Source organism: Scomber japonicus, chromosome 15 (genome assembly GCF_027409825.1).
Source record: "Scomber japonicus isolate fScoJap1 chromosome 15, fScoJap1.pri, whole genome shotgun sequence".
Taxonomy (NCBI): Eukaryota; Metazoa; Chordata; class Actinopteri; order Scombriformes; family Scombridae; genus Scomber; species Scomber japonicus.
The window spans coordinates 10,883,103-10,909,387 of record NC_070592.1 but is presented as its reverse complement, the minus strand read 5'-3'; the positions used below and the strand labels follow the sequence as shown (position 1 = coordinate 10,909,387).

General features: G+C 39.3%; 1 protein-coding gene across 1 annotated transcript; it reads right to left on the bottom strand.

Moving 5' to 3' along the window:
* LOC128373735 (four and a half LIM domains protein 3-like) lies at positions 1 to 25,187 on the bottom strand. The gene is made up of 6 exons (XM_053333907.1): positions 25,058 to 25,187; positions 9,579 to 9,751; positions 5,514 to 5,688; positions 4,345 to 4,514; positions 3,350 to 3,536; positions 1 to 219 (listed from the first exon to the last, which is right to left on the bottom strand). Exons 2-6 carry the CDS (start codon positions 9,732 to 9,734, stop codon positions 68 to 70), a joined length of 840 nt encoding a protein of 279 aa, XP_053189882.1. The 5' UTR covers positions 9,735 to 9,751; positions 25,058 to 25,187; the 3' UTR covers positions 1 to 67.
* Positions 25,188 to 26,285: the final 1,098 nt, after the last annotated feature.

Genomic DNA, 26,285 nt, shown 5'->3' with positions numbered 1-26,285 from the left:
GAGGTTTAGAAGTTTTTGGTTTCTGCTGCGTCGGGTGCAGGTGTTTTCAGGTGTAAGTTAGTGCCGGTCACTCGTCGTTGTTGCAGTCTGTACACAGGATCTGGTCGCGGTCGGGGAAGAAGCCGGAGCCCACCAGCGACACGGAGCAACGTGAGCACTTGAAGCATGGCTGGTGCCACTGCCGGTCCTCGAAAGAAACATACTTTCCATCTCCAAAACCTACGAGATACACAAACAACACATGAGTAACTAATGAAGGAATGTTTTCCAGAGGATGGAAAATAGAGTGTAGTAACAGCTTTACCACATTCAGGAAATAACATAAATGATTTAAAGATAACATCAGCAGTTGGCAAAGCTCTGGCAGCTCTGTGAACCTGCTGGCACTCTTGTTCATACCTGTGGTCAAAAGCATTTAACTCTGGCATGTTAAGTTGGGTTTTTTTTTTGCCATTGCAAGAAAGAGGTGAGATGAAGATGATAGTGGACTTCATTGTGTCTATATTGATGCATTTCTGTTTTGACTTGGGTACCAATTTGAGTGGGAATTTTTTCATCTGTTCAGATATTATGAGTATAGTATTGATCAAGTTATATTATCATTGACTGTGGAAATGAACCAGGTATCTGCATCATCAATATTTCACTATCATACTAGAAATACCCAACAACTCAACATGATGGTGCCACAGAATAGCATTACTGTCACAACATCATGGAAATTAACACCTCATTTTTGGCAGCACATTCAAGCCTTGGATGTATTAGAGCTCTAGTAATACATCCATGACTCAAGGCCATAGTTGATGTCATGTGTGGGAGAAGAGCCAGGGTTAGGGAAAATAAGCTCCACCTTAGATGAAACTCGGATGGATATAAAAGGATGCAATTCACAAATAGTCATTCAGTGCCTGGTCCACGGACAAGCCCCAGTTTAATTGTGTTATGCACAATAAATCTCATATTATTAATTTGTTTTAGTTTTAATTGAAAACACATGTTGAGAAGAACCTTAAGTTTGGCTGAAGTTAAAGGTTTTTTCTGCAACAATTGTAATTACCAAAAAGAAGAAATGTATTGTTCTGCTGCCATAACATTAGTTTTCTCCAGAGGGTGTGACTTTTTGTTCCTAACAGTGTCAGTGGTGTAATTTGATTGATTGATTGATTGATTGATCTAATGCTGATGATACTCCATCACTCTGTATGTTAAGTACTTCTTGTGATTTGCATTACAGTAACGTGTGAAGTACTGAGGTCACATGAACACCAGCTGCAGTGATAATCAGGTCATTTTCTTCCACTATATCTAAACCAATCTCACACAAAAAGTGAAGAGAAGTCAAATTGCAACTCAACTTTAAAGCCACAGTGTGTAGATTATTTATGTGATTATAATATCATCAGTGTTTGTTGAAAAGTAATAAAATCCCGGTGAAAAGGTGCAGCGTGTTTGTTTTCCATTACTGCCAAATGTCTCTAGGCTACGATTTTTGAGGTTTGAATTCTTTCTCACATCTTCTTCATTTATTCACTTATCTTGTCTTCATTGTAAATATCTTTAGTATGAAGTCAAGAGGTGGTGATACGTAACACAACAGTCTGGTGAAAGACTGTAAACAGAATTGTGTACTCACGCATGCATAGTGGTGTCTTCTTTACACTGAACTACTCTCCAGAGACTCAAAACACAGTCCCTGTTATTAGTCTTTGGAGCCGATTCTGACTGAACTAACATGCCCCAAAACTCTCCGTGATGATGGAACATGTCATCCAGTACAGCACTGTGGCTTACTGACGCATTTTAAATAGTTTCTGGACAACAATGGACGTCCACGGCACAGGGGAATAAGATAAATCAGGCTGTGGATACACACACAGTACTTGTTGGTTTGGCTCTGCACATGAGAGTTGTTGACAATAAGAAAAATAAATCCTCTGAAGAGCTGCCATCTTATTCCAAGTGCCCACATGATTCCCTTCGGGTTATTCATGTCAGTGTCAGTTTTCAGATAACATTCATTGACACATGGGGGCTTTTAGTGATGCAGGTTGGGAATAAAATGTACTGCAGCAAACCAAGAAGGAAGGTGAGAGCAAACACATCAATGGAGAGAGGAACAGAGCCAAGATTTAAGACCTCACCTCACCTCACCTTACCTCACCTTACCTTACTTTGCCACCTACACCTTTTTTTCCCCCATAACACACTCTACCATTACATTTTACCTTTCATTGGTAGTCGACACTGATATGAATCACGGGAAGAAAATAGGACAACCAACCGAACCAAAACTCTCCCACCAGAGTTGAATCGGGGATATTTCATTTACACTGTTTTATATGTCATAGACTAACAATGCCCACAGACAAACTGTTGGGGATTAGTTGTCATGGTTTCTGTGTTTTTGGACTTTTTGTGTTTTGGGATTCTTGGACTTTTTTGAGTTTTGGGGTTTTTTGGTTTGGTTTGTTGCAGACAGGGGAGGTTGAAGAGTTTGTGTATATGGGTTACGTTTCATGTGTGTTCTGCTATGGTTTTGTGTGTGTCAGTTTACTTGGAAGAGGATTGTTTATTGGGGTTTTGGTTTTCTGTTTTTCTTGTGTTTTCCCCTCCTCCTCCTCCCCATATCCTCAGCTCTGCTTTTGCTACCACACATCCTTCCACACCTGCCCTGTATCCGCCTCGTCAGCCCTGCCCTTGCTCCCACTGTCTTCCCCAGCCAATCAGCGCCTTGACTGCTCCCCTGCCTTGTCATCTGTTCCTCATTCCCTCATTAGTTCAGTTTATATTTTTAGCCCTCGTTTTTCAGTTCAGTCTTTGTCAGATCCTTTGATTTGTTCAGTTTGATCTGCTCGTTTTCCCAAGCATGAGCCTTTAATAAATGTGTTTCTTCAGCCTCGCTCAGCCCCTGCACTTGGGTCTACTGTCATGACAAAATACACAAACCTTAAACTGTAGTTGAAATTAGGGGAAAGGTCAGTGTTGTAATGTAATTCTTAGATTAGACTCCCTTGTCTTGTAATTGTGTCAAGATAAAGAAAACAGGTGACACCCTCTGTCTCTGGGACATAGTATGATTAATCTGTTCATTGTCTTGACATGTGAGAGATGTGTGTGATACTAGTCTATATAACAAGTAGTCAAACTGAAACTCGGTTGTAGACTCCCTAACTGGAGTGTGAAAATGATTGCCCACTGATTGAAAGTGTATTAAAGAGGTTTGTGAGTCTATCCTTACATAAATTTCCATCACATCTACTACTCTAACTCACATCTATATCTACTACATCACATCATTTCAGCATCAGTAAAATAAGGTAAAAGAAGTCCTGTGTAGTTTTCTGACCTGTGATGGCCGTGTTACAGCCGGCACATTTTTTCGCATAGAGGCTGCTGAAGCACTTGACGCAGTACGGGCATCCGCCCTCCGAGGTGAAAGGTTGGCCGGCCAGCGGAGCTTTGCAGCCCGTGCAGAGAAAACACTCCTTGTGCCACACCTCGTCCTTGTAGGTCACCCCACCTTTAGTCAGAGCCTGCAGAACACAAACATGAGTCAGTACATATTATGACATTTTAAGATCTTACTTTAATTATATTGGTAATAGTTTGGGTACCAAGTAGCTACTGCTGCTGTTTCTAATGTCTTTTTTCTTTAAGGTTTCTGTTTACAAAGATAGAGTTTCTGTGGGAAGCCCTCTTCTATGTTTATATGTCTGTAAGATGTTAAACTTAATCCTTACTACTTAGTTCTTCTTCCTGTAGATTTTATCTAAAGTTTATCCTATGGTTTGACACCCGGATGTTTAAGACAACTGTTACATTTCATGCACTCATGACCAGGGTCTCCTGATATACCACAATATGTCAAGGGACACCTTCAAAAGTTTTAAAAGAAGAAAATGTAATGTATTTTATGTCAATAAATGTAAAAAAAATGTCATGATCATCATTAGCTGACTTGTGAAGTTTTGCTTTGTTTGTTTTAATTTCCTTTATTTTGACCAGACTTAGCTTACTATAGCATATGTTAAAATAAAAGAGGACGATGAGTCAACTGACAAGATGAATCACCAACTATTTGAATAGCTCATACAATTCACTAATCAAGCAAAATGTGAAGATTTGCTGCTTTTCTCTGGGGTTTTTTTTTTGTTGTAAATTGATTATCTTTGGTTTTAAACTGTTGGTTGGTGTCACCTTGGACTCTGGGAGGGGGGGGGGTCAATAATACATTTAATACAATTAACAGATTAATAACTGATGAAAATAACTATTAGCTGCAGCCCTGTATTGTAAAACATGTGCTAGATATTCACAGTCAACGTCCACTGCCTGGTTCACCTTTTTGCAGTGGCTACACTGAGGAGCAACCCTGCCCTCGTAGCATGGCACGCAGTAGTAGTTGTTTTTGTCTGGGATGAAGGCCTCAGCACCGATCGGCTTCTCGCAGCCGTGACACATGAAACAGTCCTCGTGCCACGTGGACCCGCCGTACTCCAACATCCTCGATCCTGTCAGAGAAAGACAAATAAACGTTTAAAGAGTTTTTAAGAGAAACGAAAGAGAGACGATGAGGTTGGTTTATGACTGTTTGTTGACGTCGTCCTTGACATTTTCAAGTTCTGCGTCACTTCAGTCATTCCTTTTATCACTATGTGTCTGTGTAAGTTGCTGTGAAATCCGATAGTATTCACGTGTACACCGAGAGGACCAAAAAAGATGATTCAGCATGAAGGCTAAACCTGTTCCTACACAGCCATCCTGCAACGTACAATTACCTCAGCTTATCTTGCATCAAAGCAATCTGACAAGCCGTAACAAAGCAGTGCTCTCTCTGGCATTCATGGCTGCACAAGGCTTTTTTTTATTTATCTTACAGATTTAACCATTTCATATCTGTGCTAAGAAACACACGCTTCACTGAAGATGTTTATAAAAATTGGAAGCCAGTCATGCAAATGAAATTGGACGTCAGATCCCTTAATCACTGGGCTCTTTTTACGACTTTTGGGACCTGAAATGCAGCTCAAAGGCGGCATGACGGTGTTTTGAACTTGAACTTGGCTGCACTCTTTAGAAGAGGAGGAGAAGGGGGGGCAGCAACTTTTACAGGCATTCCAGGCCGAACAGAAACTGAAGAAAATTACTGCTCGGTTCAGAAAAAAGCTGTTGAGTTATAATGGCCCACACTCCCAACAGGACTGGGTAATTTTCAGTCATCCGACACCAACGCTGCAGTCGTGTCGTCACAGGACTTGAAGCTGAAAGCCCTGCTGGGAGATATTTTCAGCAGAGCAAGGAAACAATCATTCTGTCACATCTAAGCTGTCACACCCTGGATAACAAAAACTCATTAGCCTCTTTATCCCATGCAAAGACAGGGTGTGAACTTTCTGGTATCTGAGCAGTGCTGCCTGACTCAAGGCTCTGTTTCCAAGAAAGGTTTTGTGAACTTGGATATGGTGGGGGGAAAAAGTAAAAGTGTTCCAGCATGTGTTTATTGTCTCTACCTGGCATAACTATCTTGTCGCAGGCCACACACTTGGAAGAAAATTCATTGCAGTAGCAGTCGCTGCACACCAGACCTTCGCCCTGGTTGGTGAAGGGTTCGTCTGCCAGAGAGCGCTCGCAGCGGAAACAGCGGAAGCAGTGCTCGTGGTAGTGTCTGTCCTCGTAAAAGAGCTCCTGGACAAAGAGGAGAGGAAGAGTCAGATCAAACATGTTTCATACAGACATTGATCAAATTCTGTTCTGCTCTATTTGTTGAATTTGAGGATACAAACTAACCAAAACCAACAATTAATGTATATTAGTTTGCATCAAAGTAGAAGATGTACTACAATAAAATAAATTTAAAGTGTGCAACTAACAATTATCTTCCATTTATTACAATGGTTGCTATAAATGCCATGGGTGACACAGTTCATAATCCTCTTTCTGTGCAAAAATGCATTTAAAAGTTTATCCAAAGCTCATATGAAGCTTCAGCCATCAAAATTCATTCTTTATATCAAGGGGTATTGTTCAAAGTTAGACCATTTTAGTAGTAAAGTCCCTCTTTTTATTATTATACAGCCACTGCAGCTCAAAAGGGAACACAAAGAGAAGAACTCTCTGACTCTTTGGAAGGTATTCATTTAACATTGTGAACCTATATCCTTTTAAACAATAAATCAATTATAAAAAATAGTTGTTGATTAAATTTCTGTCCATCACTTAACTAACATTAGTGTGCTGGCACCCAACAGAGAGTACACAGTCCTCCCTAATATAAAAAAAGATCTATGTATTAAAAAAAGAATCAAAGCAATAAAAGACAAAAAAGAATAATAATAAAGTTTATTGTTATAGTGGTTTAATTAAATATACAACAGAAAATGAAAGTTTAAAAAAACGGATTAACTAATAAAAAAATAATTTCCCAACATCCCACTAACTACCTAATAAATCATCTAATAATGTGCCAAACTACTTTTGGAAATGCACAAAATAATAATAAAAAAAAAATTGATTAAAACACACATTAACAGAAAGCCATATTAAGTGAGGTGTATCTAATTAAATCAGATGTGTTGTGAGGATTAATTCATGCAGTAAATGTCTGAAAATATCATCAAGGAGATCTACATATCCTCAGCCATGACATATTATTCTCCAAAAGTGAAGCTCAAACAATTAGCCCTGAACTGTGACTGAATGAAAGCTCGATATGTTATTATTCTTTAAAAGGGAGAGCCTCCTTTTCCAGCTGCCATCAGCTTGGAGGTCAGAGGTCACGGTCACCCACAGGAGTCAGTTTCCTGTACAGGGGCACTTCAGTGCTTCGGATGTTTGCTGACATGGGAGCCTAAACACACAGTTCCCAACTTTTCTACTTTATCAAAAGAGCAAAACATGAGAAAAATCTTTGTGCATTCCCTTTTTTTTTTCTTCTTCAATATTTTCCTAAAAATAAGAATAACCCACTTTAAGACTATTTTTCTTTTCTCTTTAACAGCTGCTTATGTTCCAGTTCATCTGCAGTTCAAACTAGCTCTGTGACAAATGGTCTCATTCAACGGTGGGTGAAAAACGTATTTTTAAGGCGTTGGGTTTCACAGAAACAGAAACAACTACAGGGACAGGGACAGAGACGGATGAGGGATGAATGCTGTTACGTCTTGTGCTCGAGGACGGAGGGAGGGCCAAAGCAAGCAGCAGCAGTGTAATTTACTGCCGGTCCCTCACAGGGAGTCAATAATTCACAGGATGCTGATGGCCCTGTGGCGTCTGTGCGTGTTTCTTTCAGGACAAGGTTTTTATTTTATACTAACTAAGGCCTTAAAGGACCAGTTTATAGGATTTAGTGGCATCTACGTCACCGCACCATTAAATGTGTAGCAGGCGCAGCGTTGTAGATGGGCCTAACAAACCTGGGTCCACCTACTTGTACAACTGACCCACCCTGAATGACTGGGAATGCCTATATTTTCTTAACTTTTATTTTTAGTTATTAAAGTTAACATTAAAATACATATTATAGACTAAAAAACAAAAGTGAAAGACAACATTTATCAGGCTACTATTATCGTAACATCAGTTTTCAGGTGTGTAAAATGGGTGTGTGTCTGCAAATGCATTATCTATTGAGACAAGAAAACAATGTAGATAAGAAGATAGGCAGAGCTGATAATTCCTGCCCTCACTTGATTGTCTCTGTCGCCTTGAATCGTTTCTGCTGCGTCACTCTCTCTTTCCTGTTACAAGTCAATCCAGCTCACCCAGCAGTCAATCTCTGTCTCTCTATCTCCCTGCAATCAACTTATACAAATAATATTCTGGCCACATCATCCAAACAAGATGCTATTTCCTTAAATAGAATTAAAATGTCAGTATTGGTCTACAGAAACCCACAGTAAAAAAAATAAACATGATAGATGAAGGTAGAGCTCCATGTGTCATTCTGTGAAAACCACTCGAGGGGAAAACATGTGACGTCATTATGTGCAAGGAAACGCTAACAAAACACCTGCAGCTAGCTAAAAACATAAGATTTTAGCATGTTAAAGGATTATTTTAGCATCCTATGTCTACCAGAGAGGGAAAAGTTAGTTTATAGGATATCCTGACACCCGATATAATATTTATGCTAAGATGCATTCATGAATGCAAAGTGTCAACATTACGTCTACAGTAGAAATAGCATTTATGTGTAACAAACTCCAAATAACAGGGACTTTCACAGCTATATGGCAACAACAGTTTGTTAACACAGCCGAGAAAATTACACACACAGATATGCATTAATTTCACATTCAGGCTCATTTTTACAATTAGCATGAATGTAGGCTAGGTAGTCTGTGTGTTTTTACGGAGGTTTTTGAACTGCAGGGTCAGCCTGCAGCTCAAAAACCTACATACGGTCTGTCTTTTCCACTGCTCGGTACATCGTCCTGTTACATTATCCATAACCCTAAACATTAACCCTAATCCTAACCCTGTCGGTCGTGCATCCAACCACACAGCAGCTTTTAGGAATTTGTCTGTCATTTAATATAAAGTCTTTCTGTCTCTATGGGATGCTGTGATTTTAGCAATATACCTGCCCATGCTTCTTGGAATAAATACAAAATGTCACCGGTAAATAATGAGCTACAGTATCTCTGCAATGCAACGCTCTAGTCGCCTCCACAGTCATTTCAGTTTTAACAAGACTACCAGCTGGAAACCGTCAAAGGAAGGCAAAGAGTGTTAACCTCTGTAATTAAAAGGGCCAGCCAAAACTACTTCGGCCCATCCAAAATTGAAATCCTGGCACCGTGCCAGGTGTGTAGGAGAATCTATGATGGTTGCGAAACCTGGAAAATATGCATCGTATCTAGCTCTCTCTGGAGCCAGTGTTTGGTTTGTCTATTCTGGGCTACTGTAGAAACATGGCAGCCTCAATGGAAGAGGGCCCACTCTCTCTGTAGATATAAAGGGCTCATTTTAAGTGAAAACACAATGTTTCTTATAGTCAGGTGATTATACACTAATTACAACATATGTATGAATATTGTATTTCCATTTCTGCCAGTAATTCCTCATACATCTTATACACTGGTCCTTTAAAGGCAATTTAACCCTCACATACTGTTTATATGCTGACTCATTATTAGTCACCGATTCACATTCATAAACTCCCTCATCAGTCATTACACTCATTACATTCACAATCACTATTTTATGGTCTAATACAAATATTTTATAGACTATGATGAATATAACAGCATGTTTGAATGGTGATTTTGTAATAAACACTGGTCAAATTTGGACATTTTCATATACACAATGTGTATCAGCTGCAAAAAATAAGAAATAATGATGCATTTTATCTCCATTTTTGTATATTTGGGGTCACATTAGGAAAAGTCCACCTAGAGGAAATGTGTATATGGAGTTTATACAGCTCCCAAATGTTAAAATGGGTCGAATTTAACCCTGTACAGTACATAAAGGTTAAATGGATTACAGACTATTTAGTATTCTGCAGGTAGAGTTTTTCAGGAATGTTAGCTGCTCTGTAGAAGCATTTATTTTTAGCATTTTGATCTAACCTTGGCATTGTGTCCTATAACTTCTTTACATTGCTGGCACGTGTTGGCATACAAGCGGTCGTAGCAGGGGATGCAGTGAGGATTGTCCTCCACCTGGATGTACTTGCGTCCGTAGAGGGACTCATCGCAGTTCTTGCAGTCGAATCGGTCACTCATGATGTCTGGCTGACCTCCTGCAAACAGAGAATTCACAGGCGCAGTTTAGCATTCACTATCGGTGAGAAGACAGCGCAGGAAGGAGGAGGAGGAGGGAGATAAGTGCGACAGAGAGAGAAAGCAGGAAGAGGGCAGGAGGCAGACAGTCTTTTGAATACTCAGCTGGGGAAATAAAAAATCAGCAGGAGAGACAAAAAAAGAGCCATAATGAACTCTATTTAGATTAACTTTTAACACAAAAGGAATGGAGTTGGTTGACTGACTGACTCATAATCAGTTAAATATTGTTAAAAAAATAAATAAATTTAAAAAAAAGTTCCACATCCTGAAAAGAGTTTCAGTGACTGCAAATAAAGAGGAAAGGCTGAATTAACACTTTTATTCAAAGTTATGGCTGATTCATAATAAATCAGTGCTGTGATGATATAACTCCTTATAGCTTCTCCTGTTTCATCATTACTCTCTAAGAAGTCAAAGCATATTTTAACGTCTCTTAAAGTCTCTGCTCCACCCCCACCCTTTTTATTCTTGTACGAAACCCCCTGCAGCAGTTTGGCATCAAGAGAGAACAACCAAACAATATTAATTGTTGGGAGCTGAGCCGAAACGGCGTTCTCTATTTCAAAAGACTCTCTCGAGGGCTTTTTCATCTGTGTTTGGCTTGAGTTTAAAAGGGCAATACCACTCATTTATCTAGTTTATTCCTTTTGTCCACAACATGCTCAACAAGCCACATGGGTGCACACGACTTTCTCTTCTTGTCAGAAACACAATAACAAAGACCTGAACTTGTAATGTCATCAAGATGTATTATTTGCTGCAACCTTATCTCCTTTTGTCCAAACTAATCATCATGATCTCGTTAATGTATCGTCTTCTAAGAAACACATCACCAGCTGTTCACATTTTATAGGGACAAGGAACATATCTGGGCCAGAAAATCAGTCTGGCATCTCCCACAGTCATTTTAATATATCACTTTTTAAGACTGCTACTTTTGTTTCTGAGAACTAAAAAACGATTCTTAACAACAAACAAATACGACATCCTTTGGGATAAATCAAGATTTCAACAGTATTGCCTTCAAAGACTTAAACTATTTCAAACTGAACCCTGTTTACCCATAAAAAAATGTTTTAAGTGGATGCTGATCAAAATCTCAATTGCCTCATTATTTGACTTTTTTAACTTTCTTGTGTTGTTGGTGCAAACGCTACACTACAGTCCCACAGTGCCAGCACCAGAGCAACTTTAAGCATGTCCTCTGAGGAAACTGACACTAATGAAGCCATGTAATTATTATAGTTTCAGCTTATCAATGATCTGACAAATTGCAGAGTAAAAAAAAAAAAGGATAATAGCATTTAAAGTGCATCACAAGCGCCTGACCTACAGAAATCTAATTTGAACACTTTTTATAGATGTGTCTAAATCAATGCAGAATTAGAATTAATGTGATAAAAAAAGTATGATTTTTTGGTAAGAGCCACACCTAAACAGGCAAAATGTAATAAGCACTGAATTAAAACTAATTAAATTGTGTTGATTAAAAACAGAAAAACAGAATAAAGGCTGCTGTATTCTCCCTCAGAAAATGCTCATTAGACAGTTGAGACAGTTATATTTATAGTCGAATAGTTTCATGAACCCCTTTCCACCATCGTCCAACCATTTCTGTAACTTTTCAAAACTGAAAATCTAACATTCACACTCACTTAATGTTTGACCGACCCGTTTTTTTAAGAAAAGAGCCATGGTCAAGCTCTCTTTTTTCATTCTTTACATTATTGCTTAATAATTCAACACTCTGAGCACCTCCCAGGAGGAACTGTTAGCCACTGGCGCTATATTTTAACAATATTGCATCTCCCTCCCTCTAGGATTGCCGTTTTTTCTCTCCACCTTTTGAGTGTGGCAGTTGCGAACAACTTTAAACACATCTGACTTACGACCAGGTCCGACAACACATCACACAACCTACTTCTTTTAAGGCACAGCCATGCTTTAATATGATCCAAAATTAAAAATACTCATCAAGATCAGTGTGTAGTTATGTCCTGCTTCATACTCACTGTAGAGATGTTGAAACCAAACTTTTATGCCTAAACCACATTTTAATATGGGTGTCTTGGCCTCTTTTGATTTAAGGAGAGGTTGTATTGCACGCTGACAATGATGAAGGCTGCAGACCGAGGCTCATTGCTCTTATTATAAAGTTGTTCTTTATACTACAAGTGTTTCTTGAGTTTTGATCTCTTCTGTGCCAAAAATCCCCACTTATCTTTGAAATTAAAAATAGACGGCCTCTTCAAAACGTCACGATTCCCCTCGAGAGGCAAACCCTGTAAATGATACATTTGTTTAAATCCATTGTAGCTCTAAGCATCTTGAGAAGTAGCCTATTGTATGATGCTTATAATCCAAACAAATGACTCAATTGACACCTGGTGGAGCAGAGGAAGGACTGGTTGAATTAAGGGACGGCTATTCAGACAATAACATCCCACCGCTATTGCTCTACACAGTGAAGCATTACAAGAGTATGTGACCCGAGGTCGGATACATGTACAGCAGAAGAAAAGGGAAATGAGTGAGGAAATGAAGTGTGGGAGGCCAAATTAAAATACCCTCCTCTGGAACAGTTAAGACAAGTAGGGCAAGTAGGGCTCAGCAAGATATATACAGTGTGGTTGAAGATTACAGATAAAGCATGACCACAGAAAGGTCTCCAGACTTTTGGATATGTTCATGTTCAGGATCATAATGTCTGGAACATTGCATTTAACGATGCAGACACTTCAATATTTTACTTGGGAGCAGTTGTTGCTAATAATCCACCCCCCCCTATTTTGGGCAGAGAGAGGCTTTGACATGTTTCTATAATGTCAGAAAAAAGGAGGTGGGTTCAACAAAGTGCAGCTGAGGAACTATGAGGCTTTGAAATCTCCCTGAGGGATCAAGGAATGAGCTGAGACCCCCCCTCCTAATCCCAGCGGAGGAAGACGTCACCAGTTCAGTCAAAGCGATGAGAGGACCCAGAGCTCATTGCAAACCAATGAAGGCCGCTTGTTTTCTCCTAAAAAAAACATTTTTGTGGTTTGTTATGAAGCTGGCAAGAATTAAAGATCACTCACGATGAGCTATTCGCGCTCCACAAAGCTGACTTTTACAGGTACCGTACTTCATGCTCTGTAACCTCCAAGTATTTGCATCTGGTCCACGAAGAAGTCATCTTGAAAGTGCAGTTTACATTCCTCACGTCTGACTGCTATCAAACATTGTGTTTCTTATAACCAATGATGCAGCAATTTCAGATAAACATAAAAAAGATAAACACAGTCTGCTCTCAGTCATTTGTTACGCTGATGCCAGAACCAGAAACTCCTGTTCTTCCACGCCTCACTCCGAGACTTTCTCATATAGTGCCATGTTAGCACAGCACTGAGGACATCCCTCATGCATCCCTCCCTGCAGATAACACTGCTTCCTCTTAAAGGGCATCAAGCTAGGTCAACAAAACATGGAGGAAAACCAAACTGAGACAAAACATCACATCCTATGTCTGTTTTGTGTCAGATTGCTGTCTGGATTGGGAAATCAGCCCAACTTCCCTCTGAAAGTGTCTAAAGAGGTTCGGTTTCTATTCTCGTCCATCCATGTCTACGATGAATGCAGTGATAGAACAATGGTTTTCCTTCCGGACATAGTCCTCTCAGTTTTCAGCTTTATGTTTCTTTTCCTGAGCCACAACATCTGCAAACACATTCTGTGGTCTCCAGCTGTTGTCTTTCATCAAGTTCTCCTTTCGGCATCCAACAGGGGATTCTTATGGAACTGGCGCCAAAACGCAACAGCATCGAATTAAAATCATTGAAAGTAAAAAACAAGTATTTTATGATTCCTACAGGACGATCAAATACGGGTCAGCTATACAATAGACAGCTATTGTACACAGGGTGTGTCCTAAATAAACCCTGAATACTGTCCACTATTTAACTTTAAATGTTCCCTCAAAAATTCCCACAGGACAGTCATGGCATGTACATGTGGATTTATCATAAATATTTTCCTGCCAATAGCTATGTGCAGCTGGAAATGACATTGACAAGAGCGGCGAGATTGATTCAAAGTGACGAAGTTGCAAGCCGTTAAACAAAAACTACGAGCTAGAAGAGGCAAAAAGGCTCTGTAGATTCACTGCAAACTACATACTTCTGATTGAATGTGGTCATTAGATCCAAGGTTGATATAAAACATTGATAAGTGCAGCTTTGATCAACGCTCGATAACTAATGAAAACTTTGTAATGTTATTAAAAAGCTGTTTAGATCATCATACAGCTCCACAAAGTCAGCAAAAGATGGGTCTTCTGACTGTTTAAAGTGAGACTATGCAACTTTTAAAAGTAAAAATAACATTATCTTCTTCATAAACAATTCATAAACAGTAAAATGCACAAGTTCGATACACTCAGAGGTTTTGCTGCTATATAGTTTTATCTGTATAATAGCTAACTGCTGTTAGCAAAATCAGCTAGATATTGCCTATTTACTGAGTTTACTGACTCTTTTCTTCTTCTACTTTTACACTTCATTTTAATATCTATCAATATTGTTACTTGTAGCCAGTTATGCATTACTTTATACCGCTATAGATGATTGATTTCTACTAGTAATGATCATAAGGGATTACCAAAGTTTTCATTACAGTTTGAATTTGATTGATTTGATTTGATTAATCCATTGAACTTGATGACCCATCAGATTCTCTGACCTGCAGTGTCGGTGAGGTTTAGCCATGAGGAATGAGAGGGCTGAATATCAGGGCAGGTCACAGACTCTGAAGGGTCACCAAATATGGTGTCATACCTATAGTTTGATGGAGGATTGATATATGATATGATATAGTGCTAGCTTGACATGATATAGTGCTAGCTTGACATGAGGGATTGAGGTGTTGGTAGAAGGTAAGCTGCCGCCAAAAGAAGAGGAAAAATGACTCAAGGTAAAGTTTGTATTTGCATGTTAAGTAATTGACTTGCTGACGTTAGCCATTGCACATTCAGGTGTCAGTTGGTTTAGTTCAGAGTTGGAGGATGTGTTTGAACAGCTTCACTGAGAGGACGGCATTACACAGGACACTGAAGCTGCGTCCGAAATTCCATACAAAAAACGCTGCTATAAAGTAAGCTAAAACGAGACAAGATTTTTAGTAGGCTATGTCCAAAACCTGAGTCTGAAACAATGTACACAATGTAATGTTACAGTATGCAAGCACTGGACAACTACCCTGTTAATAAATATCTCACAATGCAATGTGGTAGTGATGCCAACAACAGACAAAACCAAGGCAGCTCTGGTGTAAGGTCAATAACGCTTCAATTTAAGTGTAAGTTTAAGGTTTCACTTTGCTACGAGTAATATATTTCTTTAATTAGTTCAGACTTTATGGCTGACACAGGTTACCATAGTTATGCATCTTCAACCGGCAAAGAGGCTCAGAGCTCCTGAAAGGAGACATACTACTGTTTATTCACACCAAAGTATGTTGGACTATAGTACACATATTGGGTATGTAGTGCTTAGTATCTGATTTCAGACGATAGATGCTGATGGTCAGTAAATACGTCCAAAATGTACGCTGGCTGCTTGTTAAACCACAATGTCTAATTTTCTTTTCCACACTGTTAAACAGAGAAGATAAAACATGTGAGTGTGGGAGCTCTGAGGTTGTTTAAAGCAGCCATAATCATTATTTTTTATAATGACAGCGTGCAACGTCAGAGGCGTCTCTCGCAGTGATGAACCTTCAGAGTATTATCAGCGACTCCGAAGCTCATTATTTAGCTGTCTGGCTGCAACTTGTACTGTTTTGGCTCCCTCTCACCACATTCATAGTATCATTTTCTTCTGATAAAAAGCTCTAAAAACCCCTCTGTACACTACCTGTTCACAGCAAACACTGAGTTATAAACTAGCTGGTGAATAAAGTGGAGCATTTAGTTGTTATGAGTCAAATATTTCACTGAAAAAGAGAAAAACCAGAGCTAAAGGAGAGTGAATATTGGACCAGATGGACAGAAACACAACACCAAATAAATAATAATGTTGCTCCGTAACTGCTGGATGTGTAAATAAACAACTGGTTGCCAACAAGTTCAACATATCAACCTGAAAAAGTGATGATATGTTAGTGTTGTGTTCACTAACGGCCAAAAAAATCTATTAAATGGAAGTTTAAAAGGTGCCTTTGACCCAAGTTGGGCTGAGTAATGAAAGGAAAGCAACATTAAGTAATCAGCAAAGTTATGTAACTGCTTTAATGAATAGTATATATGAGTAATACATTCTGCGTCACTTTAATTGAGTAGCTGACTTGCTCACAATGGTGATAAATGTCAAATAGGGATCTCCTCACCTTCCAGACAGTCTGACACTAATGTCTGATACAATGACTCACGTAGCACCTTGTTCAGGATCCCGAGGCGTTCACTTCGCTCTACAGGTGTCCTCTTGGACCGCACCCAGGAATACTTGTCTCCCCTGTTCTCCTCCTCACCACAAGACATTAAACCAAACAGTCATCCATCCTGTCTAAGTACTCTCTCTAGTAGCACGTCTGCTGAAACAATTTAAGCCCACAATTCACCTTGATGAGTAGACATGTTGAATCCTTCTCTGATACACTGTCTGTCCCAGTGAGAGATTTACTGAAGCCGCTTGGCTCAGTACGCTTTGTAGCCTGAGCCAAATGGCAACCGCCTCTCAGGATCAGCCACCGGTCCTCCTGTCTCATGTCCCTTCATGGCTCGCTGCTGTTGTTTCACTCCTTCAACAACCTGACAGTTTCTTACGACCAGAGCCAGGAACTCTACGAGCCATGAGAGCTCTGCTGGTGTTAGTGTTTATTTTCCCTCCCTGAAAGAATTTAGACTTGTGTCTGTGGTTTACAAACCAGATTATTCCATGATGAAAACCGCTGTCACACGTAATAAAAAACAGTGGAGCAAATATGTAGGTAAGTGTTAAATCTGTCACAGCCGTAAATATTAATTCATGGATTTATAAAGCAGCCTCAGCGCCTTTTTTGGGGTGACGTTATTAAATTCCCCCCGTCTTAAAAAGGCACATGAATCTGAGCTGCACACACCCTCTAGTATGTTTTAAGACTTTTCTCATATATATATTTTTCTAATCCATGACGAAGCTTAACCAACTAAAGAATACAGAGTCTGTCGGGTATCCAGTTAAAACAGGAAAGTCAGTGACGAAGCGAGGTTGTAGCCACGCGTGCAGCTTGGATCCATGGATGGAAATATTGGTTTTGTTGGGTTCGTCCACCACTTTGCTTCAAACTGAAAACTATCAGATGATTTGCCATGAAATTTGGTGCAAACATCCATGTTTCCCAGATGATATATACCCATTATTTTGGTCAGCCCATAACTTTTTACTCTAGTGCCATGTGAGGTTCACATTTGTGGTTTTGAGTGAAATATCTCAACAACTATCAGAGCGTCACTTTGGTGATCCTTTGACTTTTCACCATCATCAGGTCCAAATTTTGTTACTGATCATATTCTTCATATCAATTTATAATTCTTTCCGTATGTAATTTTACTGTTGATACTGTTGATACTTTTTTTACTGCTGTCTGTTGTGGAAGAGAGACAGGCATCAAAGGTGCTTTTTAAAAAGAGGGAGTATTTGCCTATTCAAATCAAAGGTGTAAGAACAGAGGATGTTGTAAAGTTAATGAGGCCACGAGGCAAATTTGCATATTGTGATATTTATTTTCACGTTGCATTCACGCTTTGTCAACAAGAAGGCAAAATGGAAAAATTTCCACTCGTGAGTGTTCACGAATTTTTCCAGGATGTTGATCTCACTCCTAATCTACATCATTTAGACTGAATAAGGTTATTTTGTAGTTCTATGTATTTGGAGAGATTATTGAACAAAACAGATGTATAGATACTATTAAATGAGCTGCATTGTACTTATATTATTGATTGTGTTAGTGTTAATATTGGATTGGTGATGACAGCAATTTTCAGCCATTTTGCCAACAGTTTGTTCACACCTTTGCATTTCTTTTCACCAAGAGGGAGATGATCACTATCAGATATTTCAGATATAACCAACTTGAAAGTCCAACTTTTTTCCAGCTTGGTTGCTCATAATTATGGCGTACTCTATGAGGATTTGAGGTGACCACAACAGAAACACAGCCTCACAGGGCCGCTAGTGGCTGCAGACATTTAGTTTTTCTAATGCTTGAACTAACAATCACTGCTTTCTCCTTTACTGTAACACCCACTAAAGAACCCAAAGACTGTGACTGCATTCAGCCAAAGCCGGAAAGTCGGTGACAAAGTTGATTTTTAATTACCACCCTACTTTACCGTTTATTTCCCCTGAAATGGATTAAGGTGCTTTAACGGCCTTTTAAAGCTCAGAACAGTTCTCATATTGTTTGACTCCCGCGTTACACAACCTGGTTTTGGGGAGGTGAATGAGAATATTGACAGTGGCACAATACTGCACAGAGTCAACAGAGGAGCCCTGCAGCAGCGGAGGGAAAGCGACACCCTCCTCGGTCACAGCTATAAACAGTTGCAGAAGAAAACACAAAGCTGGTCTCTTATGGCCGTCAGATGACTGCGACTGCTGCCTTTCATCCCCAGTACAAAGACGCTCAATGTGGTGCAGCTTCCTGCAGATCACAAGGCCAATTTCAACTGCACACACACATACACACACATACACACACACAAATCAAAATGAACACACTTTGTACAGTGTTGTTGTCTCTGATTAAAGATCTCGTCAAGATAAATTGGTTCTTGCTGTCTTGCTGCTTTTCGGTGCAGATGTTATTTTGAGATACAGAGTTTCTGGCTATTTGAATATGACAGCTGCAGTTTCTTCAGTGAAATCCTCATAAAGTCACATCAGTGTGAAGGATTCAGCTGTGTTATTTAACAATATGTCTATTTTATACGTATGATCATGTCATTAAATGATTTGTTCAAACAGTCAGCTCCCTCCAGAGCTAAAAATTATCAGTATCATTGGATATTAATGACACACAACTTGTCATATTAACGTAACATTTGGTAATAAAGTGCTCATAAAGACGGAGTGAGTGTCTGGCTCAGTTTTATAGGATTTCCTGTGGCTCACAAGGCCTATTTCCGCTGCAAGCACATGAACTTAAATGAACGTGCATTGTACATTTTGTTGTCTCTGATTAAAGAGCTCGTCAAGATAAATTCCTCCCTGCTGTTTTAAACGTTGGCAATATTTTGAGAGACTGAATCTGTAACAGTGTATCATCGTTTTTGTTATTTAAACATGAAAAATAGCTGCAGTTCCTGGAGTGAAATCCTCATAAAGCCACATCTGCTAAGAGAAAAAAGCTCTTTCACTCTTAATTTAAAACCATAACGTGGTCAGTATCATTGGATATTAATGACTCATAACCTGCCACACTAAGCCTGTAAAATTAGGGAACAAAGTGCTTTAAGAGACAAAGTACGTGTCTGGCCGTGTTTTATGAGTCTCCAGCTGGCTATTTGTTTACTCTGTGAAACAATGTGATCTGCAGCTGCAGCTTCACCTCTGCTGCTGTCTAACGGCTCTCAGCCGGCCGGTAAACAAGTCACCACCGTGCCCAGACTTCAACACCTTGTGACCTCATTCAGCAGTTTCCAAGCTGGGGGTCGGGACCTCCACTGAGGGACCGTGAGAGGGTAACTAAAGTTGGAAAGATTTAGCTATACAAATTTAGGCTCATTATTTAAACTTTTCTCAGATCTCATGATAAATACTGTTTAATTTGACTTCTTCAGAGTCCTAAAATGTTTTATTTTACAGCTCCATATCTTTTTAAATAACTTTCTTTCTTTTAGGAAATGTCCTAAAGAACTATAAGGAAGAATATCGATATTCTGAGAGTAAAATTACATCTAAATTCTCATAAATATTAATTCAGTATTCGGTTAAGACAAAATAATCCATCCTAACTCAAGGTCCACCAGCTACGAAGGTTAAGACATTTTTCCAGAGCTTCCAACCACAGCTAACAGTCTTCCTCAATGGATGAGGAAGTATATCCATCTGTATATGTAAACTTCTTGTACACACAGATCTCCTTTGAAAAAGAGATTTATATCTCAATGAGACTACCTGTTTAAATAAAGGATTAAATAAATACAATAAAGGGGGGGTCAATGTCCTGGAGATGTTTCAGGTGTCAGTATTTATATGTGGTTGAAAACTGAGGAAAAACCTTGAAAATGAACCTTGAATTACAGCTATTTTTGTCAAAATACTGTACTGTCCAAAATACTATAATGTTTAAAGAGGACCAGAAAAGGAAAGAAGAAAGTTTATTTAGTCAAACTAGTCTAATCTGTTTATTTTCTTGTGAATTACTGTGTCAATATACTGTATCTTACTGGGTGATTTCACCTTAAGATTTTTCTTACAAGTTAAAAAAAAAAGGATGGTAATTTGCTGACCACATGTTCCATACATCCTCAGATAATGTATGTACATAATGTACTGTAATATACATGAAGTAATGTCTGTCAATGGACAGTATAAATATTTGGCTCTGAGGTCTGTATCTTTGCTCTCTCTACATTCTCCAATATTTGCACTCAGCTTGTAAGTTTATGTTCATTAAATGTTGTGTCTCAGGCTCTGACAGGTGTGTTTGACAGTCTGCATCAAGCTCGCTCAGATTTATACCAGAGCATCACTCGAGCAGAGCCGCACCAAACCAACTAAAATGCGGTGTGTTGTAATAAATGGTTAAAATTGTGACCTGACTTTTCAACTCTTTTCTCAACAAAAACAGTCTAGGAGATCTTAGAGACAGGTGCACGGGACCAAAAAATGTTTGTCCTCAAAGAAAAAACAAAGAATCTTGGACACATAATTGAAGACAGCTTTTAAATATTAACTTGTAAGTATTTACTTGGGACTCAAAGCAGCGGCTCCCAGCCTTTTTGGCTTGTGACCTCTTAAAATGTGATGCTTACTTGCAGCTGCCAGTTGATGGGATTTTTCCAAGGTGAGAGCAGATAGCTTTTATGCCTGATGAAGGTCCAAAGACCGAAACATCACGTTAATAAAGTAAAGTAAAGTGATGGACAGTGTGCTGGATTCTTAGTTTCTCTTTCAGATCTTTACCTGACTGAAATCTCTTGATTAAACCAAGATACATCCAACTGGTGATGAGCTGCTGAAGGTAAACTTTGGTTTAAGAGATCACAAGACAGAAAGGTTCCTTACATCTGCTCTAGTTTATACACCAGATTAACTGCAATTAAATATTCAGATGTTATTGTAAGTCATGTAGAGTTTATTCAATCACTTTCACTGTCTAAGTATAAAAACCAGACATTATCATAAAAGCCCGAAAACCACTGACCTAAACAACAGAGCTGTTGCCGAAAAATATTGTTTAAACTTCAAAATATTGCTGTGACTGAAGAAGAGAAAAAAAAGGATTAAAAAGATCATAATCAAGTGTGATCATGCAGTCTGTTACAATAATACCTCTTTATTGAAGTTTCCTTTGGCAAAGTAGCTGTTTTACTTGGATTGTCCTCGCAGGGGAAGATCGGCTGATGCAAATAAACAGTCCGTCTGATCTTAAACAACGGCAACAAGTAAACACATTTTCCCATCAACTGCCAGCTTGCACTGGAGTGTAAGTGAGGTGGTTAAAGTCAAGCGTTAATAGTGTCAAATGTTTGTTTTCTGAGAGACTGGGCCTGCCGTCTCTGTTTCATGTTTACTGCTCCATTTGTTTGTCTTTGAATCGGAGCTTCATCTTTGTGCTGGAGAGCTTGAGAGAGGCTGAGAGTTGCAGCCAGAGGCATTTGATGGACACGTTATGAGATCATTAAAGAGAAAAGGAAAGAATTACTGGCTGATATTAAACTCTTACACCTGGAGACAGCACATGTGGATGGTTTTGAGGTTTTGGGTCATTAAAGATATAAATGTGAAGATATGCAGACTGAAAATGTGTTCCAGACAAAATTGGGATCGTTCCTCTGACCCAATAAAGGAATAGTTTGACATTTTTGAGAATAATTTCATACTACTATTCTTATCTTTACATAAAATATGAAACTGGCACCAGCTGCCATTTACCATAGTTTAGCTCATAGACTGGAAACAGGAGGAAACAACTACCCTGACTCTGTTTAAAGGGACAAACCTGTCTATCAGTGGCTATAAAACACGTTATCTTGTTTATTTAATCTATGCAAACACTGAAGTGTAAAAATGAATGTGTCATTTTACAGTAGGTTACTGTTAGACTATTTCTCCATCCCATCCAAGAACTAGTCTGGCACCGAACTCCCCAGACGACGGAGCATGGCTAGTTTTTGTACTTTAAAAAAAATAATTTTAAACAAGATATGATGAATTTGTGAGTTTTAGGGATGCAGGTAGGCAGATTGTATTACCTTTTGGATAAAGTAGCTGTTTCCCCCTGTTTTCAGTTTTTATGCTAAGCTAAGAGGCTGCTGGCTCATCTATGATCACTTGGACAGAAAATAGTGAAATGATGGTGCTAGATTGGATCAGGCTAAAGGATGTTTTGTTAAACTCTCAGAAGAGAGTTAACCCTGACCTTAACTGCACTCATGAGAGTCCGTCCCTCCGGCTGATCCTACCTAGCAATTACCAGACTGAAACTTTACTTTTTTTTGGTCGACATTTTGGGAATCTCATTGAGTATCGCCATGAGTAAAGCCATTGCGTTTCTCGGGCTGTCCCAGAGGAACAATGACCCATGTGAAAGAAATGCGGTGATGTCTTTGGTTGGTGGTCCTATGTTGCAATGAGAGAGAGGTTCAAAGACGGCGGGTTGTCACGGCCTTGTAACCAAAGATAGTCTGGGAAAAAAATCCTACAGTGCCAAAAATTTAGGAAAACCATTTCACAATCTGACTGTTGCTATGACCAACATCTATTAACTACTCTAACTAATAGGAATGCAGCATGAAATTACATACAAATTGTTGCAACACTAGCATGAAACCCAATGATGTAGGTAAAATGGGCAAATGACGTGTCCTCCAGCTGACTGAGCCAAGAAAGACGTAGCATGTAGCTCAGTTTCTTGCTTTGCTTCATTGTTAACCACTACAGCATGCAGCACAGATGGATGATGCATGCTAATTACTTCTTCTTGTATACTGATTTACGTTGTGGCCTATGATTCAGTAGGTGTGATCATCTTACAGTCTACATACATCAAACTTGATGTCATACCCAAATGTATTCAATCCACATCTATGTGGCTTGCAATAAACCTATAACATTGCTTAAATCTCTCAGTCTGAAGGTGCCACCAGATAAGAAGACTGATACCCTAAACTTTCCAGACTAGCATCAATCTTCTCATCTGACTCTTGGCAAGACAGCGATCGAGTGTATCTCCCAAATTGTTGAACTATTTTATATAAGGCTCTTCTCAGGTTGTGCAAAGGAAACAGGAAATGGAAAAGACAGTGATATGAGTGAGACTGACTCACATCCGTGACAGTCTGATTTTATAACCATCAGTCAGTCAGTTGGCAATGCAGAATCATCTCTCTTATTTTTCTTTATGTCTGGCTCGTCTCCAGTGATTTTTACACAGGCCCAACCTTCGCCCAACGCAAGAATTTCAGAGGAATGTGACTGTGGTCAAAACGTGGCAAAATCGTGCGGTTCCAACACTGAGAAGAGAAAAAAAAAATGCATTTTTTTCTTCCGCCCTCTGTTTTCTAAGAAAAGACAAAAGTCAGGAATTCCTTTCTGTGTGAAACAAAAAATAATGCACCCCCACATTTCTTCACGGAGGGAGGGAGAGGAGGGGGGGGGGTGCAACCAGAGCTGGATTGTTTCAATGAATGTATTAATTTCACCCAAATGGACTGGAACGTGATGTTGGTATGGGAATGGTGTGCGGTGATGGAAACTATGAGTGGTGCCGAGGGAGGGGGGGGGGGGAGGGGGGCGTGGGGGGTTTGCTGAGTCCCCAGAAGAAAATTTGTAATCTGGAGGAGACATGACATCACCCTAACTCAATGAGACCGAATGGCTTGTTAGCATGACCGTTTGTGTGACACATTAAGCCCCAAATTCTCAAGATATGAAGCTTTTATTCTGTCACGCATCTGAGCTGATTCAAGACTTTGAAAAAACATTCAAGCTAAGGATTGTTTCCTCAAAGCTCTCCTTTGTTCTTCTTCTCATAAATCCTACTTCAAAAACCGAGCAGCAGCACTTATTCACAGTATCAGTTACTCACACTGGACCCTGTTCAGCCCCTAACCCCCCACCCCAAAAACATTCATTATTTCTTTAACCTACAGGAAGAGCATCCTTTTTCCAGCACCTTGGATGTGTGGGCTCAAACCTTTAGCTTAAAATATGCTGTTCTTACATGCAAGTTCAGTGATTTGGCACCACTTTCTAAAAAAAATGAGATATACTGTCTTTCTTAATGGTTAATAAATCATTTACTGATTGATTTTAATGTCTTTTATTGACTATGTGTGCTTTTATTGTGTTTGTATTCCATGGTTTTATGTCTTTATGCTGCTTTGCTATAAAAGGATTGTTCCTTGTGGGACAATAAAGATCTGAACTGAACTGAACTGAATTTAAAGATTGATTATAAGCCAATGGTAAGAACACATTTGGGTTGCCAAGTTGTGAAAAACCCCCATTGACAGGTGTTTGTCTTTTAAATGCTCAATTAATAAATGTTCCTGGGTCTCTTGCTTTCCAACATGGCACCAAGTGTGCAGTTGTAAATGTTAGTGAGGCATTAATAAATGGATTTCACTTCTGAGTCTCTGCAGCTGCTTTCTAGGAAAAAAGTGGTCAAACTTAACCTGGCGACCCCTACATGTGTTCTCATTAATAGCTCATAACTGCTACTGTAAAAGCTTAACGTCTATTAGCCATTAATGAAGTCACGAGTTACAATTTATCCAAAGATTATAAAAAAAGTAGTGCCATTCATTTTTATAGTCTCCACGTGTTGCGTAAAAGTAGAAAAACATATTAAAAAATGGATTTGGTGCTTTAATAATTTAATAATTCGCCCCTTTTGCACCACGTGAGAATGAGACAGGTGAGGCTTCAGAAGATTATACCCACGCGCACCGATTGTATCACTCTTTAAATGTAATTATCACCGCCCTTTCCCCACATCACAGAGCTTAAGTAGTACCCAACTACCCATCATCTACTTTTTTGTTGAAATGATATAAACCTGTAAAAGTACATCAAACGTACCTCTCTCTTCTCTCCTCTTCCTCTCGTCTCTGCAGGATCTGAGCAGTTTGTCCTCCTGTGTCGCTCTGCTGTATTCAATGACAGATAATTAAATCCTCCCAGGACTCCTACGGGGCTGAAAACTGACGGGTTTCCACTGACTGAAGCATCTGAGTCTGGTGCGTAAAACCAAACCATTCCTCTCCAAACACCGCCCCTTCCCCTCCTCCTCCTCCTTCTTCTCCTCCTCCTCCTCTCTCTCTCTCTTTCTCTTTCCTCTCCCTCCTCCCTCTCTTTCACCTTGAGAGGAGTTCAAACTTAAAGAAGGTAGACTGAAAGTGTGTGTTTCTTGGATGTAATTGAATATTTTAAATACAGAGTAGACTTTTGAGGATCCGCTTGCTTCCAGCTGCTGATGCAAAACCACTTTATTATCTCTCTAAATGGAAAATCACTATAATAATCTTAAAATATAAGTTGTGGTTTTCACTAAATAACAATCACATGGTTTAATGTGCTCTACAGCAGTTTTACCATCACTTGATATCACAATAAGTAATTTGGGAACTGCACATCTTTATAAAATCTTTAATTTCACTGCACAAAAAGGCTGAAAATCTCCCATTTCTCAGGATGCTCTCTACACTCTGTATTGTCTTTCTTCTTGAGTTTTCTTGGCTTGCATGAAATCTTCTGTGGTCAGGAGCAAACTGCAGGGTCCTCACACACACACACACACACACACACACACACACACACAAAGACAGCAAGATATCATTTTCCCTCTCATTGACCTCTATTTTCCACAGTGGTGAGCAGGAGGTCTGGGGCCGATTAGAGGCTTCATGTGCGGCTCCATCCTGCCACTACCCATTAAGTCAGGATGTTACACTACATGTGTATACAGTGTGTGATGAAGGGTTTTACTTCATGTGTGTCACTTTTTTTAAAGCTTATTTACAAGACCTGTTGATGGACTGCTGGGTCTCGGAGTTCATGCAGGAGGAGCTGATAGAAAAATAAACTGTCCTGCTGAAGCATGAGTGAGGGTGATGCTGCCTACATCAGGTCAAAAAAAGTTAAATATGTTCATGATAATATGCTGCCATCTGCTGGTCAGACATGTTAGTTACAGTGGTTTATCTGTGGGTGGATGCACATGGACAGACTGTAAAGAAATATAATTATAAGGCTGAAAAAATAAGATTTTAATCATCACAGTTATTGACAAAATTCTTGAAACCCTTAA

Coding starts and splice junctions, on each gene's coding strand:
- LOC128373735 (XM_053333907.1), bottom strand. CDS start 9,734: ATGAGTGACCGATTCGACTGCAAGAACTGCGATGAGTCCCTCTACGGA. Junction 4,515..5,513: donor CGACAAGATAGTTATGCCAG/GTAGAGACAATA, acceptor TTTCTCTGACAG/GATCGAGGATGTTGGAGTAC. Junction 220..3,349: donor CTGTAACACGGCCATCACAG/GTCAGAAAACTA, acceptor TGTATCTCGTAG/GTTTTGGAGATGGAAAGTAT.